Source organism: Crocodylus siamensis, chromosome 3 (assembly GCF_052110815.1).
Source record: "Crocodylus siamensis isolate JL-2025a chromosome 3, ASM5211081v1, whole genome shotgun sequence".
NCBI lineage: Eukaryota > Metazoa > Chordata > Crocodylia > Crocodylidae > Crocodylus > Crocodylus siamensis.
The window spans coordinates 16,296,029-16,312,398 of NC_143397.1; the positions used below are offsets into that span (position 1 = coordinate 16,296,029).

The 16,370-nt window shown below is 39.7% G+C and overlaps 1 protein-coding gene across 2 annotated transcripts in view; it reads left to right on the forward strand.

Annotated features, from left to right (window-relative positions):
* The window catches only part of DCC (DCC netrin 1 receptor), a 1,013,322-nt gene that overhangs the window by 470,359 nt on the left and 526,593 nt on the right, over positions 1-16,370 (forward strand). For both annotated transcript variants that reach the window (XM_090037801.1, XM_090037802.1), the window contains exons 4-5: positions 1,751-1,901; positions 2,233-2,369. In XM_090037801.1, the coding sequence (XP_089893927.1) occupies positions 1,751-1,901; positions 2,233-2,369 (288 nt within the window). The remainder of the gene's footprint in view (positions 1-1,750; positions 1,902-2,232; positions 2,370-16,370) is intronic.

The following is a 16,370-nucleotide window of genomic DNA, read 5'->3' on the forward strand; positions in this document are numbered from 1 at the left end:
AATCCTTTTGCCCTTTCTGTATCATGATGCACAATTTTACTAACATTGCATACTGTTAGACCTGTACTTTTACTATGTCACTTACTGAGAATAAGTTTAAATAACTCATTTTCCCCAGCCCCATGGCCATAGATACTTCACAGTCTCAGCCGCTATTTTCATTTGCTAACTACTGGTTTATATTCATTACTATCAACTTTCCCATATCAGTTTTATCACTTCTGGAGCTCTCTCTTTCTTGCTTAACTAAGTCATTTACTCTGAGTAACAGTATCCAGAGTAGATGTATATGGAGACATAGAACTAGAAGGGACCATCTTGGTCTCTGAGTCTAGTTCCCTGTGATTGCAGACAGTCATGTAGTAGATGTCCAGTTCAAAAAAGTGTATGAGAACTTTTTCATGACTACTGTAAAAGGGGGTGGTATTGGTTATCTAATAATCCTTAGACAGCTTTAAATCAACATTGACATATTCATATCTTATTAGTCTCCCACTTGTTTTTGTTTTTTCTCCCCCCCTTCCCCCCCCTGCCCCCAATAATTGTTTTCTGTTTTGGGAAATGGCCTTAAAAAAACTGTAGATTTATATTTATTTCTCTAAATACATAAGATATTTCTTTTCTTTCTCCATAGTGGTAATGATATGGTATGCAATTGATACATTTTAAGGTTAAAGAAGGCATTGTGATCATCTAGTCTGATTTCTTGCCTGGCAGCAGTGATATAAATTGTATGCAGCAATTTCTGCAGCAAATGCACTAACTTGTGTCTGGGTTTGGCACATCTATCTCCAGGCATTTGTGTATGCTGTAGGCATGGAGCAACAGGTCAGTCAGTGCACGCAAAGTCAAAATTCTAGCTCCATCTTTGGTAGAATAATTACTTTGCCTGAGGAGCACCTGTTCCTCCTCTTGTTATCACTGGGATTTCAGGTGCAATTATCTGTGTTTTAGGTCATACAGTAGTCACACTTAATGTATTACATCTTTACAGCACTTCTTGGTATGGCTATCTTGTGAAGTCATTTTAAAATAAAGATGGCACAGATTTTATGGCACTAGTTCGTCCCCTTGGCATATCTGGGCAAAAGTGTAGCAAATGTTGCAAAAGGGATACCATAAACTTGGTGAATGCCGTTGTGTGCTGCACAGATATTTGCATTTATACATATATCTGTGCCCAATGTTTTCACTCCATTTTTCCTCTGTGTTCCTCAGTGCACCTGTCTGAAGTTTTGTTTTATTTCATTTTGTTGTGCTTTAGAGAAGTGTATTGGACATGGACAGTCTCTTCCTTCTCAACTCACATTTAATCTCTTGTCTGCATTACTTTGCTTTGCTTCTCTTTCCCTCTCTTATGTGTTGTAAACCTCCATTCTACTTGCTTCAAAGCAGGATAGCCAGCCTTAATCAAGTCATTTGACAGCTTGTGTCTCTTTCTGTCGTGACTGAGGTTTATTCTCTGGACTTCAAAGACACAGCTCTAATTCCAGCCTGTAAACAGACGTGCTGTAAGTGAGCATAAAGGTGGCATTTCTACATCTTCAACCGCTTCATTGAATTTACCTACAAGTATCTCCGCCATTCCAGATCCCTGCTCATAGCACTTTATTTGTGTCTTTTCCTACCTTTAGTTAGAACATCTGATTATACAGATCCTTTGGGTCTGTTATGTCACAGGTTGAAATACCCTATTCATAAGAAAGACACTGCATCCATTCTCTGATTACAATCTCTCTGCTTTTCTCAGATCCAGGCTTGCACAGACAGCAGTTTTTCCTGCAGAGACCATCAAACGTGATGGCCGTTGAAGGAAATGATGCCATTCTCGAGTGTTGTGTTTCTGGATTTCCCACCCCCACTTTCACATGGATGCGTGGAGATGAAGTGATCCCAGTCAGGTATTTCACACTCAGATCTCTCATATAATGAAGCTTCATTTCTTAGAGTGAAGAAAAATAATATTGACTGATGTGTTAAGTGCTGTCCATATGTTTCACATTTGATGCAATTAGGCCTCTCGAACAAATAACAGAAAAATTAGACACAAAACCTCTTATTAACCTTATGTGCAGCTGTCCATGTACATCTGAGGGCAGATTTGGTCCTAAATGTCTTTCAGGAAAGGGTCTTGAGAAGACCTTATGGAGTGGCTTAGATCATGAGCACTTTTCTTTGTGTATAAAGGTGTTATTTGAACATAACTGGGGATGTTTTTTGTCAATGCTACAGGTCCAAAAAGTATTCCTTATTGGCCGGCAGTAACTTACTTATCTCTAATGTGACTGATGATGATTCGGGGACATACACATGTATAGTCACCTATAAGAGTGAGAACAGCAGTGCCTCTGCAGAGCTCTCAGTGATGGGTAAGTGCATACTTCCATGCTCTGTATAAGATAAGTCCTTTGTTTTCTCAAGAATTTTTACAAACATTAGCGTTTTTTATGTCTTTCCGCTTTAGCTCGCCAGGTACTTCAGATCTTGTTTAAACAGGATCTTTATACAATATATGTGTAATCAATACACCACATTGCTTGAAAGTACCTGATTTATAGTTTCAATGCTATTTAACATCTGATGATACTACATCTCAACAGTTAATCTATTCAGTTAATACTGTTTTTCTTCTGGTTTATAATGTCCCTGAGTCTAACATGACTAATAGATGTAATTCTGCTCTGCAACCTTATTGTCGCATGGTGTACACATCTGTAACTTTGCTTGCAAAAAAGGCCTCATTGTTCCCTTAGGATTGTGTGGCCTTGCTTTAGCATGAAGTGCTTTGTTCCTGAAATGTTCTGCATTGTTGCATTTAACTTAACGACGTTGATGATAATTGTCAAGGGCAGGAATTTAAGAAAAATATGCCTCCGTTCCCTCCCCGCCTTTACCTCTTCCCTTCTCCCCCCATACTGAATTAAATTCACTGTTAGTAAGTGCTCGCTGACAAATGGTACACTTCAACAGCAACAAAAACACGTTTCAGATTACTAAGTGACAAAATATGTTTTCTAAGATACCTTGAATCACAGACTTCTTCCTATGTCAATTCTTAATAGAATCAGAAATATGTGAAATTCTGAGAGGTGGGGGTTTGGGTTTTTTTTTTCTTTTTTCCAAATCAGTGAACAATAGCAAACTACATTTGTATTATTCAATGAGATTTAAGGAACTACACAGATAATACTCGGTCAAACAATAGCATAATTTGAATGTACTGTTCTTTTTGAATTCTGGCTTTAATGGCTTTGAAGCTTATGCATAAAAAAAATACTTTCATTAGCAAACAGAGCCCTAATTTGGATTATAGGATATTCAGTGCTTGTATAACAATATCCTTTTATCAAGAAATAATAAAACATTGTAATTATGCATGATGGAGGCTTAAGTTCCATTGCTTTAGGTGCATTGATATAGTATAGTGCGGGGGGAGGGGTTGGGTACAGTGTGAAAATAAAAATTGACTTTATAATTGCAAAAGTTCACTTAATAGTAAAACTGTTTTCATTTTGTAAGGAGTCAATCACTGAAATGGAAGATGACTTCTTGGATAAAGTACTAATTTCATTTTACTGAAAGATGTTGATTGCAAACCCACTATGAAATTATATGAAATGCATGGTTATTTATGGTGAAATAACAATCAGTTACATGAATCCTAAATATTTGCCACCTGCAGTAGGTTGTAATATTTTATGATATGTGTATACAGTTCCCTTGAAAACTAACAGGAATTGCGCATCCACGTTTTTCTGGGATGTTTTGAACATCTCAGCCCCTCTTTATATGCGCTTGACTTCAGCTGTCTATGTCAATACATGACTAACAGTTTGCAGTCCATAAGTATTATACAGAGTATACCTGGATAATTTTTCACACAGACACTGGGACAAATATGGATAATGTACTGTGATACATGTGAGGGAAAATTTAGGTGATGATATAATACCAAGGGTGTAGGGAAGTAAGAGTTTAAAGTGTAGTGTAGATTCTTTGTTGAGCACTGGTAATGTGTGGGAAGCTGTATGGATATAAGCAATGCTTAAATCACTGGACCATGTAGGATACAGCAAATTAATACACATGAATAGAATAACATGATGCTGTATGCAAAGTGAACATTATTCATATAAAATACACAATTGTATATACAAAATAAGAGAGTTCTTTGGGGTTTTAGTTTACAAGTATCCCTTCACATAGGCGAATATTCTAAGAAAGCATTTGTCAACTTAGCAAATCGTGGGGCATGTTTTGGAAGTAAAGGTTAGATACAAACCTTGAAAATGTGACTGCTTTAATGAATGTACATATCTTTGTTTAGCAAAAATTTTGTGTTTATATTCATTTAGAGTAAAAATCTAAAGGATTCAGCAGAAACTAAGCATCTAAACTTCTATCCGAATACCTAAAATTCAATGCGAGATAATAGAGTCCTTCAGTATTCCTCCTTCCAGAAATACTTGAAAAAAAAATCAAAGAAACTGTTTAGTTTTTGAATCCTTATGAGTAAGAAAAACAAAATTGCTCATATTATTAACCTAATGTGTAGATCTAAAATGAATTGATGGCTTTATTCATTTTTTTCATTTTTGCATTGTTGGGGAACAAATGGAAAGAAATCTATGAATTTTATTCAAGAAAAAACAGCTACTTCTATAACAGACAACTGCAAATAAGTATGAGTGTCTTGTAAGACACCTATTGTTTATTCAGAAGATAATTTTTTACAGTAAAAGCCTGGTTGTCTGGCATTTTACTAACCAGCATTTCTATTAACTGGAATTTCCAGCCAACTGGCCCGATGCAGGGAGCGAGGGGGCTGGGAAACTTGTACAAGGTGGCCGCCACCACCACCCTGCACTGTCACCATGGTGGCCACCACCCCTCCTCCCACCCTCCACGTGTGGCCGCTGACACCTTCTCCACCCCCCAGCACCCCTGCATCTGTCTGGAAACCCCTGTGCCATAGGTAACCAGCATTTTTAGATTACTAGCACCCCCCCATTCTCCATGCATGCTGGAAAACAGGGCTTTTACTATAATTGTGAACAGTTATGTTGTATGAAAAAGGCAGGTACAGCCTTTGTTCTGATGACTGTGTGAGTAGGCCATTGCTAGATTAAACATGCAGGTCAGTGCTAGATCAACATTTGGTCGTGGGGACTAATGCATCATGGTGAGATACTCTTTTAAATAGTGAAGCTATCTGGAAAGAAAATGAATGTATTTTACTGTGGAGATCCTATCAATACTTTAAAAAAGCTAAACATAACTGTGCTTACATGCACAGAAATACCAAAGATGCAGAGAGGAATGTATATACTGGAAAAGATGCAGAGAATTTTTGCAAAAATTTTAACTAGGACTATTTTGAGTAAAAACCCTTTTAGGCAACAAAAAGGTAAGAAAATCCAGTGAATATTACTTACTTGTTTATAAATCAGTTATATGCTTAGTAATAAATAGGCAATGACAGTAACAGGTATAATTAACATAATCATTGTCCATTATAAACGGTTCTCCCCATATATTTTCAAACTTCCAGAAACATTTTTTTTTAGAGAGAGGTTTTTCATGGTTAGTCATTTGAAAGGTTTTAGCAAGCTTGAATAAAGTTCCTTTCATTACAAAATCTGCAATATAGTTCCTTTCTCTTGGAAGGAATTGTGATAGGATCCACTGCAATTTTCTACAAGAATGAGGTTTTTACACATACAGTTGCATGACTGGGGCCTTATTTTGTAAAACTGATTTTGAGTGGTCAATAACTGGGTTACCAGGCTCACTCAGAGTATTACAGGATGGTGCCATGATCCACCCTTTCTTTGCTTCCTATTTCCAGCAACCCCATAAAGCAATTAGAGTGGGAAGTTTCTAGCCTTCAGCACTGGGAGTAGATAGTTCGCTTACTGTATCTGAGTTCTCCCCCCCCCGCAACCTGGAAAGTCACGTCTCAAACTATCTACATTTTATATATTCTGGAGGCACTTGCATCTTATTTTGACTCTTAGATTTCAAACACCAATGTAATACTTTTGATTGTGCTTTGTATAGACCAGGTCTAAATATATCCTAGGCATATATTAATATTGCACTTGGACCTCACACCTGTTTTCAGAAGTGTCTGATATTTGCATAGGATTTTAGCAGAATTCTGATGCTGGGAATGATATGTTGGGGTTTATATTAGTTCTTTAACTGTTTGGATTTTTTTCATTCTGTTTCTGTGATTTGAATATCCTTAAAAATGTCTTCTCAAGAACAGTACAGAAGGCAAGAGTTGCACAATAGGATTAGGACAGAATCATGGGACCAGTTAGTCTCGAAGGGCACTTTTACGCATGCTCTGGGTAGGGGTGGAGGCGTGTTTTAATTAAAGTGACACTCGGAAGCCACTGTAATTAAAATGTCCCCAGTGTTTCATATATTCAGCATCCTGCATTTCAGAATGGTGGCAGGGGCGCTATAACTAAAGCTCATTTGACAAGCTGTAGTTAAAGCACCCCTGCCACCATTTTGAAACTTGGGGATACTGAATAAATGAGACTCTAGAACACACTGCAGCATTCTGATTAATGCTGGAGCATTGATTAATTGATCAATCAGAATGTGTTTGAGCATGTGTATAGCTATCCTAAAGTGCTACCCTAATATGCCTTCTGCCTGGATCAGGATAGTTTTCAGACAGTGTCTAGAAGGAAAATGCCAGAAAAAACAGAAGTCTGGGACCAAAAGATGACAGTCTCTGGAAAAAATAAAACAAGAAACCCACGGTTCCTAGCTTGCTTCAAGAGCATTTGTTTATAAGATATAAAGAAGCAACTTAGAAAATATATCCCATTTACAGTCAGGTAAACAAATGCCTTTTAGTCTTGAGTTGTTAGCATTGGCTCTTTTAAGTGAAATTTTGTTTTCCAGGGCTGAAGAAATAGCTTATTGATACTGCCTGTTAATATACCAGGCATCTAACAGGGTATTTTTAACACACAGCCTAGTTTAGTTTGACAAGACTAAGAGTTGACTAGTAGCATAAATGTTCGGCAAGTTGACTAAATTTCTGTTGCAAAATGTGAATGCACAGATAAATGGGTGGACTAATACTGCCTAAAGTAGGCCTGAAGCATATGCCTACATCCAGATCATTTTAAAAAAGAGTGACATTAGAAAAGAAGACCAGTGTTAAACTAGCCTATTTGACCTGGCCAAGAGCAAAAGCTGGGAAATTTTATATTAATGCTGCAGAAAGGTCCTTTGAGCTTGCCTTGCTCCGCACAAGTCTTGAAACATTTCTATGAGGGGCATGTATTCCATAATGAATGAAAAAAGATGTCTAATACATCAATAGACAGTAATTCTCACATCATAAAAAAATCACCCGCTGTTCTAAAATCTATGGTAAAAAAACATAATGGAGAGTAGATCCTCAACTGTTATAAAGTGTGAAAACTCCACAGAAGTTGATGGAAGCCATGGCAACTTTGACTCAGCTAAAGATCTCTTGTCCTGCATTTGTGTCTAGTGGGAAGAGTTAAGAATACCACATTTGTTAAGCTTTTCTTTAATACTGGACATCTGAAAAATAGACATCCCTGACGCAGACAAGGCATTTTCTTCTGACTGTCAAATGCAGAGCAAGCTCTTGAGTTATCTTCTCATCTGAGTCTGTCACTCTTTCTGGAACTGTATATGTTAATGCATTGTGATGGAGGGCTAGGGTGGCCACAAGTCATCCAAAGGATTTGAAAGCTTGAACAAAGTCCCCTTAGGCACAAAAATCTGCAATTTAGCTCCTTTCCCTTGGATGGAATTGCAATAGGATCCATTGCAATTTTCTGCTAGAATAAGGTATCTTCTTACCTTTTGTCTGTCAATAAATTCAAAGGAATGTTCCATGATGGCATATACTATAGTAAGATAGACAGATAGGTAGACACAATCCTTGAAGCACCAAAGAAATCCACGCCCATGCTGAGGAAAGGTAGCAGAAGAGCTGGTAAGCCCTCTTGGCTTAACAGGGACATCATGGTCCTCTTGAAACAGAAGAAAGAAGCATACAGACAATGGAAGCTTGGGACAGTCCCTGAGGAGGACTATACAATAATGGTCTGTACTTGTAGGAAGCAGATTAGAAAGGCTAAGGCGGTGACTGAATTTAAGCTAGCAACAGAAAGCAAAGACAATAAGAAGCCCTTCTTTAGGTACATAGGGAACAGGGGGAAAGCAAATAGAAGCATGGAGCCACTGCTCAGAACAGCTGGTTACTGACACTCAGGAGAAAACTGAACTCCTGAATGACTACTTTGCTTTGTTATTGTACCAAACTAATGGGAAAACCATACTAGAATGACTGCCTTCCTGCTGTTGACATTGAGCTGGTGCATGGTCCGTTAGAAAAGTTAGACATTTATAAATCAGCAGATCTGGATAAACTTCATCTGACAGTGATGAAGGAGCTGGCTGAAGTCATCGTGGGACTTATGGTGAAACTTCCACAACTCATGGTACTCAGAGGTGGTCCCTGAAGACTGCAAGACAGCCAGTGTGATTCCTCTCTTCAAGAGGACCTTGGGCGACTATAGGTCAATTAGCCTAACTTCTATCCCAGGGAAAAATGCATCAAGGGGTCTATGTGCGATATGCTTACAGAAGGTAGGATTCTGAATGACAACCAGCATGGTTTCATCATGGGCAGATCTTGTCTTAGCAATCTCATTTCCTTCTACAACCAGGTAACTTACCACCTGGATAAGAGAGAGGAGGTCAACATTGTATACCTAGACTTTCAAAAGGCCTTTGATTTGGTATCCCAGGATGTTCTCACAGGAAAATTGGAAGATTGTGGTTTAACTGCTTTACCATTACTTGGGTAGGAAGCTGGCTGCAGGGTAGGACCTAGAGAGTTCTTGTGAATGGATCTGCGTCATCCTGGAGAGAAGTGGCCAGTGGTGTCCCTCAGAGGTCCATGCTTGGTCCCGTGCTTTTCAACATCTTTGTTAACATGATTTGGATGTGGGGGTGAAGAGCTCACTGACCATTTTAGCAGATGACACCAAGTTATGGGGGAATGTGGCCACACTTGAAGATAGGCTCCAGATGCAGGCAGATATAGACAGGCTGGTAAGTTGGGCAGATCAGAACCAGATGAAGTTCAACATTGAGCAGTGTAAAGTGTTCCACCTCGGGATGAACAATGCCCAACATACTTACAGGCACGGTGGCACCATAGTGCCTAGCATCATAACTAAAAGGGACCTAGGGGTAATAATAGACTGTTGTATGAACATGGACCATCACTGTGATGCTGTAGCCAGTGTGGCAAACAACAATCTAGCATGCGGCCACTGATGCATCTCAAGCACAACCAAGCAAATGATTATTTTGCATAACTCAGCATTGGTGAGACTACAGCTGGAGTAGTGCATCCAGTTCTGGGCACTGCACTTTAACAAGGACATGGTAAAGCTTGAGAGAGTCCAGAGAAGAGCCACCCATATGATCAGAGACTTGCAAGGCAAGCCATATGAGGAAAGTCTGAGGGACTTGGGCTGCCTCAGCCTAAAAATGAGAAGGTTGAGTGGGGACATGGTAGCAGCTTACCACTATAGTAGGAGAATACATCAATGGCTTGGCAAACAACTGTTCTCCAGGGCATCCTGGGGAAAACCAGGAGTAATGGCCACAAACTCTTGGAAGACCATTTCAGGCTTAACACTAGGAAAAACTTCTTCACAGTTAGGGTGTCCGGACTGTGGAACAAACACCCTCCAGAGGTGGTGTAATCACCAACCCTGGAAATATTCAAGAGGAGACTGGACAGTCACCTTGCTGGGGTCACCTGAACCCAGTTAACTTTCCTGCCTAGTGAAAGGGCTATGGACCCAATGATCTTGCAAGGTCCCTTCCAGACCTTTACTATCTATCTATCTATCTATCTATCTGAAAAGTGTTATGCCAGTGCCCTCCCCCCCCATTTTTTATTTTTTGCTTTCCTATTCTCCAACTCTGGAGACTGAAATGTATCCAATATGCTTCGACTCATTACCAGAACTTTGGTCAGGCTGTGATATCTGCTTCTTTCAGGATGGCTTCAATAAAAGTCATGTCATTAAGTTCAGTGAAAATTTGAATCTCTAGAAAGTCATAAGAGTATAAGAAGTCTCATATTGGATCAGACCAGTTATTTGTCTAGTCTAGTCCAGTAGCCTGTCTTCAACAGGGCCAAAACTGAATGCTATAGAGCAGTGGCTCTCAATGTATTTGCCATAGTAGGCCACATTTGCAACACTCAAAGTGTTGTGGGCCACCCCCATGCAACTTACTTCCTGTGTATCCATTTAAAAAACGTTTTAACAGGATGTCACATGGGCTGGAGCAGTGCGTTGATTGGGCCGCATGTGGCCTGCATGCTGTGGATTGTGAACCACTGCTATAGACGGAGAGCATTGAACCAGGTATTTCTAGAGTGAAAAATGTTTTTGCAAACTTGGAGATTTTAGTGCACACCCCCGTTCCCAGGTCATTGATGAATTTGTTGAGCAAAATAGGACCCAGCACAGAAATCTGCAGGATTCCACTTTTGACCTCCTTCCATCCTGAAAAGTGGCCATTTAGACCTATCCTTTGCTTCATAGCTTTTCAAGCTGCCAGTCTACAAAAGAACCTTCCCTCCAATCCCATGGCAGTATAGTTTTATAAAGGCCTTTAGTGAGGGACCTTGTCAAATGCCTTTTGAAAGTCCAAATATATTACATCAACTGAATCCCCTTTGTCCAGGTGCTTATCAACACTCTCGATGAACTCAAAGTTAATTGTGTATTAATGGCAGGTTGTTTCTAGGTGTTTTCATGGGATATTAACTATCCAGGTGTATGTTTGAAATGTACTTTCCTATGGCTAAAGTTGTACATTGGGCATTGGGAAGAAAGTTTGCATTGCGTTCTTTGTCGTTGGGAGAGATTGCTCAAGCTCACTGAAATAACAGTTGGAAAGGAATGGGATTGTATCTGGGTACTGTGGGTTCTTATGGATATATCTACTGAAATGCAATGAAACCTAACAAAATACAGGAACCAAATTGAATGGATCAATAGTACTTTCCATCATCTTATTTAGACCATTTTTAAAACATGTATTATATTATCGATAGTCTTAAAGGGCTCCGCAGGAGCAGTTATCTTCTGTACAGTAAATATACATTTGGACAATGTTTAAAATAAGTTTTATACAATTCAGGCTATAATGTTTCCTTTTAGAATAATTTCTGCACTGCTGTCTCATGCCAAAGGAAATAATAGCAGGTTTGTGTTATTGATACCTACCTAAGTACTAAACATGTTGTCTGGTACATATCTTATAATTGAGCTTAAAATGTTACTAAATCCTCAGCTTGAATTTTTTTAAGTAACTGAAAATGAGAATCATTGTGTCTTACAGAAAATACTATCTGTGGGCGCTGTGAGTTTTTAATAAAACTGTGATAGGTAGTTTACCCTAAGTCATTTTGGGGGCCTACATGAAAGACTCTATGCAATATAGATCATCCAGAAATCTGAGATCCTGTCTGGTTTTTATCATGCGTAAGTCTTCTTGGGATTTCACTTTGTCCCATGTTAATTCTTTCTAAGATAAGAGGCAGAAGTAAAAGAGAAAAGGAAAAGCAGAAATATGGGGAGAATTGCAGGGGATAAGAGACGAAGTTAAAGATGTTTGCTTAGATTTATTCAGACCCAATTGAAAATAAATGTAATGATAGCAAATACAAAGGCTGTTGGAAGTCAGGGATGAGGATCATATAAGATTCTAAACCACCTGGATTTCTTCAGCTATCCTTTAGGCAAATACAAGGTATTGGGCTCAACATGGAGACAACAGCCTGCAATTTAATAGCCTGGAATAAGTAGGAGATCAGATTAGATGAGCAAATGGTCCTTTTGGCCTTGACGGTATGAATCAGTTCAAATGAGTAGTCCAAGTGGAATTAGTAATATACCCAATACCTGTAAATGAAGCAAGGAGTTTTTGTCATCAGTAAAGGCTTTGTTAAAGTGGCGGGGCAAAGGGGTGGGAGGAAGAAGCATTTGGGCAGACACTGAACTAGTAATCAAGGCATCACATTTTAAGAAGTTAAAAGGTGACACTTTCATGCAACTCTGTGTAGGTTCATTGAACTGACTGACTGCCACAAGATGACTTTAAGATCCCAGACTTGGCAAGATTCTAAGAGGATTGGGCATTTTTATAAGGGGAATATGAACATCCAGTTAAAATCACAAGGATTTTTAGAAGAGAGTTTTAAAAGTGATATAAACTTTTATGCTTGGGGAACTAAGTCAAATTGTAATGTACAGAAGTTGTGAAAGCATTTTTCTCATGAAAGTGTTATTCAGTAGCATCCTTCTGCAGTTTTTACCTTATTCTGAAGCTGATACTAGTCAGTGTCAGAAGCAATACCGGGCTAGTGTAAGTGCTTGCCTGACCCAGTATGTCAGCTTCTTTGTGTCTATGCTTTTTGGATCCATCAGTGCAAAATAAAGTAGGTCTTGTTTTGTGTTTTGAAGCTGGGCTTACTTGGCTTCAGTGCCAATCCCAGGTGGCAGTGGCAGTTTCCTCTCATCCAGGGGCTCGCATCCCCAGGAGGGCTGCAGGGCTCTGCCAGACTCTTCTGGAGAGTTAAGGGGGTGAAGGATCTGCGTGCCAGATGAGAGGAAGCTGCCACCTGGGACCAGCGGCAGCAGCAGTCTTCCCCAGCACTAGGTGCTGGCTGTGCTCACTGCTGGTCCCAGGTGATAGAGGCAGCCTCCTCACAGCCAGCATACAGATCCAGGGGCTCGCACCCCCAGGAGGAATCTGGCACAGCCTGGGAGCCCTCCCAGGATCTGTGCCCCAGATAAGAGGAGCCTGCCTCTGTCACCTGGGACTGGCACAGGGTGTGGGCTGTGCCCAGGCAGCAGGGGCAGCTTTCTCTCATCCGGTGCACAGATCTGGGAGCTCGCACCCCCTGGAGGAGTCTGGCACAGCCCTGCAGACCTACCGGGTGGTGGGGGGTGGGCCCCTGGATCTGTGCACCAATACGAGGAGGCTGCCACCACTGCCAGCAAGTATCAGGAGTTGTGTTTTGAAGAGTTTGAGGTGCAGTTTCTCAGAAACCCCTGCACCTATCTCCTTGGCGGGCTTCATGTGCTCAGAAGGGGCTACCATCCCTGCAATTTTCATCTAAATCAGACAAGAAATGGCAAAATTTTAGGCATTTTCATGATTTATAGCCAATTATAGCCTATGGGCAAAACAGCAAAACACTTTCAAAAAAATGAAATGGGACAGTGCTTCTAAACTAAATGAAAAACTGTTCCTTCCAAATGGTGAAATGGGCATTGGAACAAAATGATGGTGTTTCACATAGCCCTATTGAATACCACCTCTCTCACTTGTGCCACTTATTTGTGGAAAAGGGTTGAATAAATCTTGTGTGGTTGCCAAGTTCAGCTAATATAAGTGTTTCAGATTCCATTTTATGGAATCTAACAGTTAGATTGGCTGAAGGTATACCTAGAAAAAAACTTTTGTTGTCATTTGAAATAGCTTTGGCCTCAGGAAAATAGGTGAGAGCCCTGAATTTGAGAAGCAAAGGGTAGTGGAAACACAACAGCACATACCAACCCCCCCCCCCAAAAAAAAAAACCCCAAAAACAAAAAAACCCCCGTCTTTGAGCATGTATGCATTACATTTCAACCATTTTATGGAGAGCTGCTGTGAAGACGCACCTGGCCTGTTTTTGGTGTTCTGAACTTTGGAAAAAAAATAGTACTACTTTTCTGTGTGCACCTCTTCCGCTGCCTTGGGGTGGTTTATAAGAGCTATACTAGGCACATCTAGCTCCATTCTGCTGGTAGCTATATTACATGTTTTCATGGAAATTATCCCTAGCCAACTGATGCTGTGTACACAAGCTATTTGAACCAGTCTGGACAGGAAGATGAGTTTTGGTAAGATGTTTCTCTGATCCTAGGAATATACCTCATTAAGAAGTTCCATATTTTATAGATATGACTGTAGTGGTCATTTCGACACTGAGAGAGAAATTCTGTACAAGGGATGCAATGTATTGCAATAGTAAATAGTAATCTGCAGTTTTAATGACCTGCCACAAAATTCCTAAAATCTGAAAGAAAAAGGTAAATGCATTGCTGCAGACTCTGTGTGTGTGCGTGTGCACATGTGTGACTTGGTGGGTGGCGGGTATGTGTTTTATATGTGAGTTTGCTATAAAAGGGCTGAAGTCTGCTGACATTTAAGGTAGTGAGAAAATTCCAACTCATTTCAGTGGTAAGACAGATATAAAACTGGAAGGTGTGTAGTATCTGTACGTGCTGCCTCTCCCACTGACGCTGTGAAACATCAGGATAGCCCTGATGCCTATGGTTCTGCATACTAATGAATAATTGTCTTTCCTTTATTTGAATCCCATTTTCTTCAGGAGCACTAATATTGTTATTAATTTTTCAACGTTGTGTAATTAAAGAGTGAAAACTGTTATTAAATTGCAATTTAAATATTTATTAAGTAATTTTTTTCACAGACAACAAGCAACAAGAGACAGAATGTACAAACAAAATAGGGAAAGACTCATACATTCTCTTAATGTTGTTGCTTAGTAACTACACCATATTGACTCAAATTGATTTTAAAAAAGAGTTGTGTGCTTTCGCAGTTATTTTGCCCATGCAAACAGTTATCTGCTCTCCAGATTCAAGGCTTGCAGTAGTGCACACTTTTTTTTTTAAATTGACCTAAGTATAAACTGTGTTAACCTTCAGGATAATCCACATTTTTGTATTTTATACGTGTGACTGAATAATGAACTCTGCTAAGTTTTATTGTAGCTGGCTCTTACTTGCAACACTTATGACTATGTAAAACATACATTAAGATCAGTGGTAAAAATAAATAAAATGAAATATATCCTAATAGAAGGTAATGTATGTATGTACTAGCAAACTGCTTCTTCTATTAAACTAATTGTCACCACTGTATAATATAATATAAATTGGTGTTATGCCTTCATGGTTTCTCAGACATAATTCCAAATTCTCCAGGAGGAAACTTGCCATTTTAATCAAGTTCTAATTTTCTCTCTTCCAACAGGAAATTAATTTGGTATTTATAGCTTTTATCTCTTTCTGTAAAGGCCAGAACATGAAAAGAGTGAATTTAGTGAGTCAAGCCTGGATTCCAAAATTCATTGCGTATGGGCGCGTTCATGTCTACAACAATTTGGAGGAAATGGGCCCTAAGTTACTTAGGCTCAGATCTACAGAAGGATTGTGATATGTAAATTCCACTTATGTCTGGTAGTCTGTTGGCACTTAAGTTTTTTCTGGTCCAGCTTTTTTCCCATACAGCTCTTATATCATGGATATGCACTCTTGAAATAGGTATTCAAAGGCAAGGACAACATTGCTCTCTCCTGTCTCTTTTTAAGCTAGGTAGGACCCATGGTTTTTTGACACCTATATTCAGGAGAGCTTTAGGTTCTGCATCTTGACTGATATAGAAACCACTCTAATGGGCCTTGGCTCTTGTAAGATATGAGATTTGAGACGTATCCCCCTTTTCTGGTTACTGGTTAACTATGTGTATGTACAGGCATTACATTTAGATTGACCTAACCAGAGTTAGGTCAATCTAAATGTCCAATCATGCAGGCCTTCAGGAGGTGGAATTGCATGGAAACTAAGCCACATAAACTTAGACTAAGTGTACTGAATCCTTGTTCATGCCATCAGGTGGGTCAACATTCCCTTGGTCCCTTTGGGCATGACTTTACTACCTTCCTGCCAAGCCCCTAATAAAGAAATTGAAATGATCAATTCAGGAAAACTGAAGTTTCTTTTTGCTTACTTTAAGGCTAGGTACAGAAATTTGGGGAGGTTGGATCAGGTTAAAAATGGCCACCTAATTTAACTTAGTTTGCTTAGGTGTGGACCTTACACTAGTTAGGTGAATCTAAGTGTAAATGGTACAGAAGTTCAGAACAGTTAGATTGGCTTAAAATTGGCTGACCCAATCTAAGTTAACTCAACCTCTGAGGAACACCTAACTTAGATTGGATTTGCCATTTTTAGCCTGATTTAACTATCCTGAACTGTACAGTGTCCCAGTGCAACCCCAGGGCTGGGAAAGCCTAGCTTCCAGCCCCAGCCTTGGAGCAGCTCTTTCCCTGCCCTTTCCCTGGCACTGGGTTATTTTTAGCTCCTTTCCCACCCCCAGATGGACAATTCTCCTCCCACGTAATGTGGACCAACCTACTTTCCCACCCCCAAGCTCACCAAACCCCCATCCCACAAACTGCTTTCAGTGCTGGTTT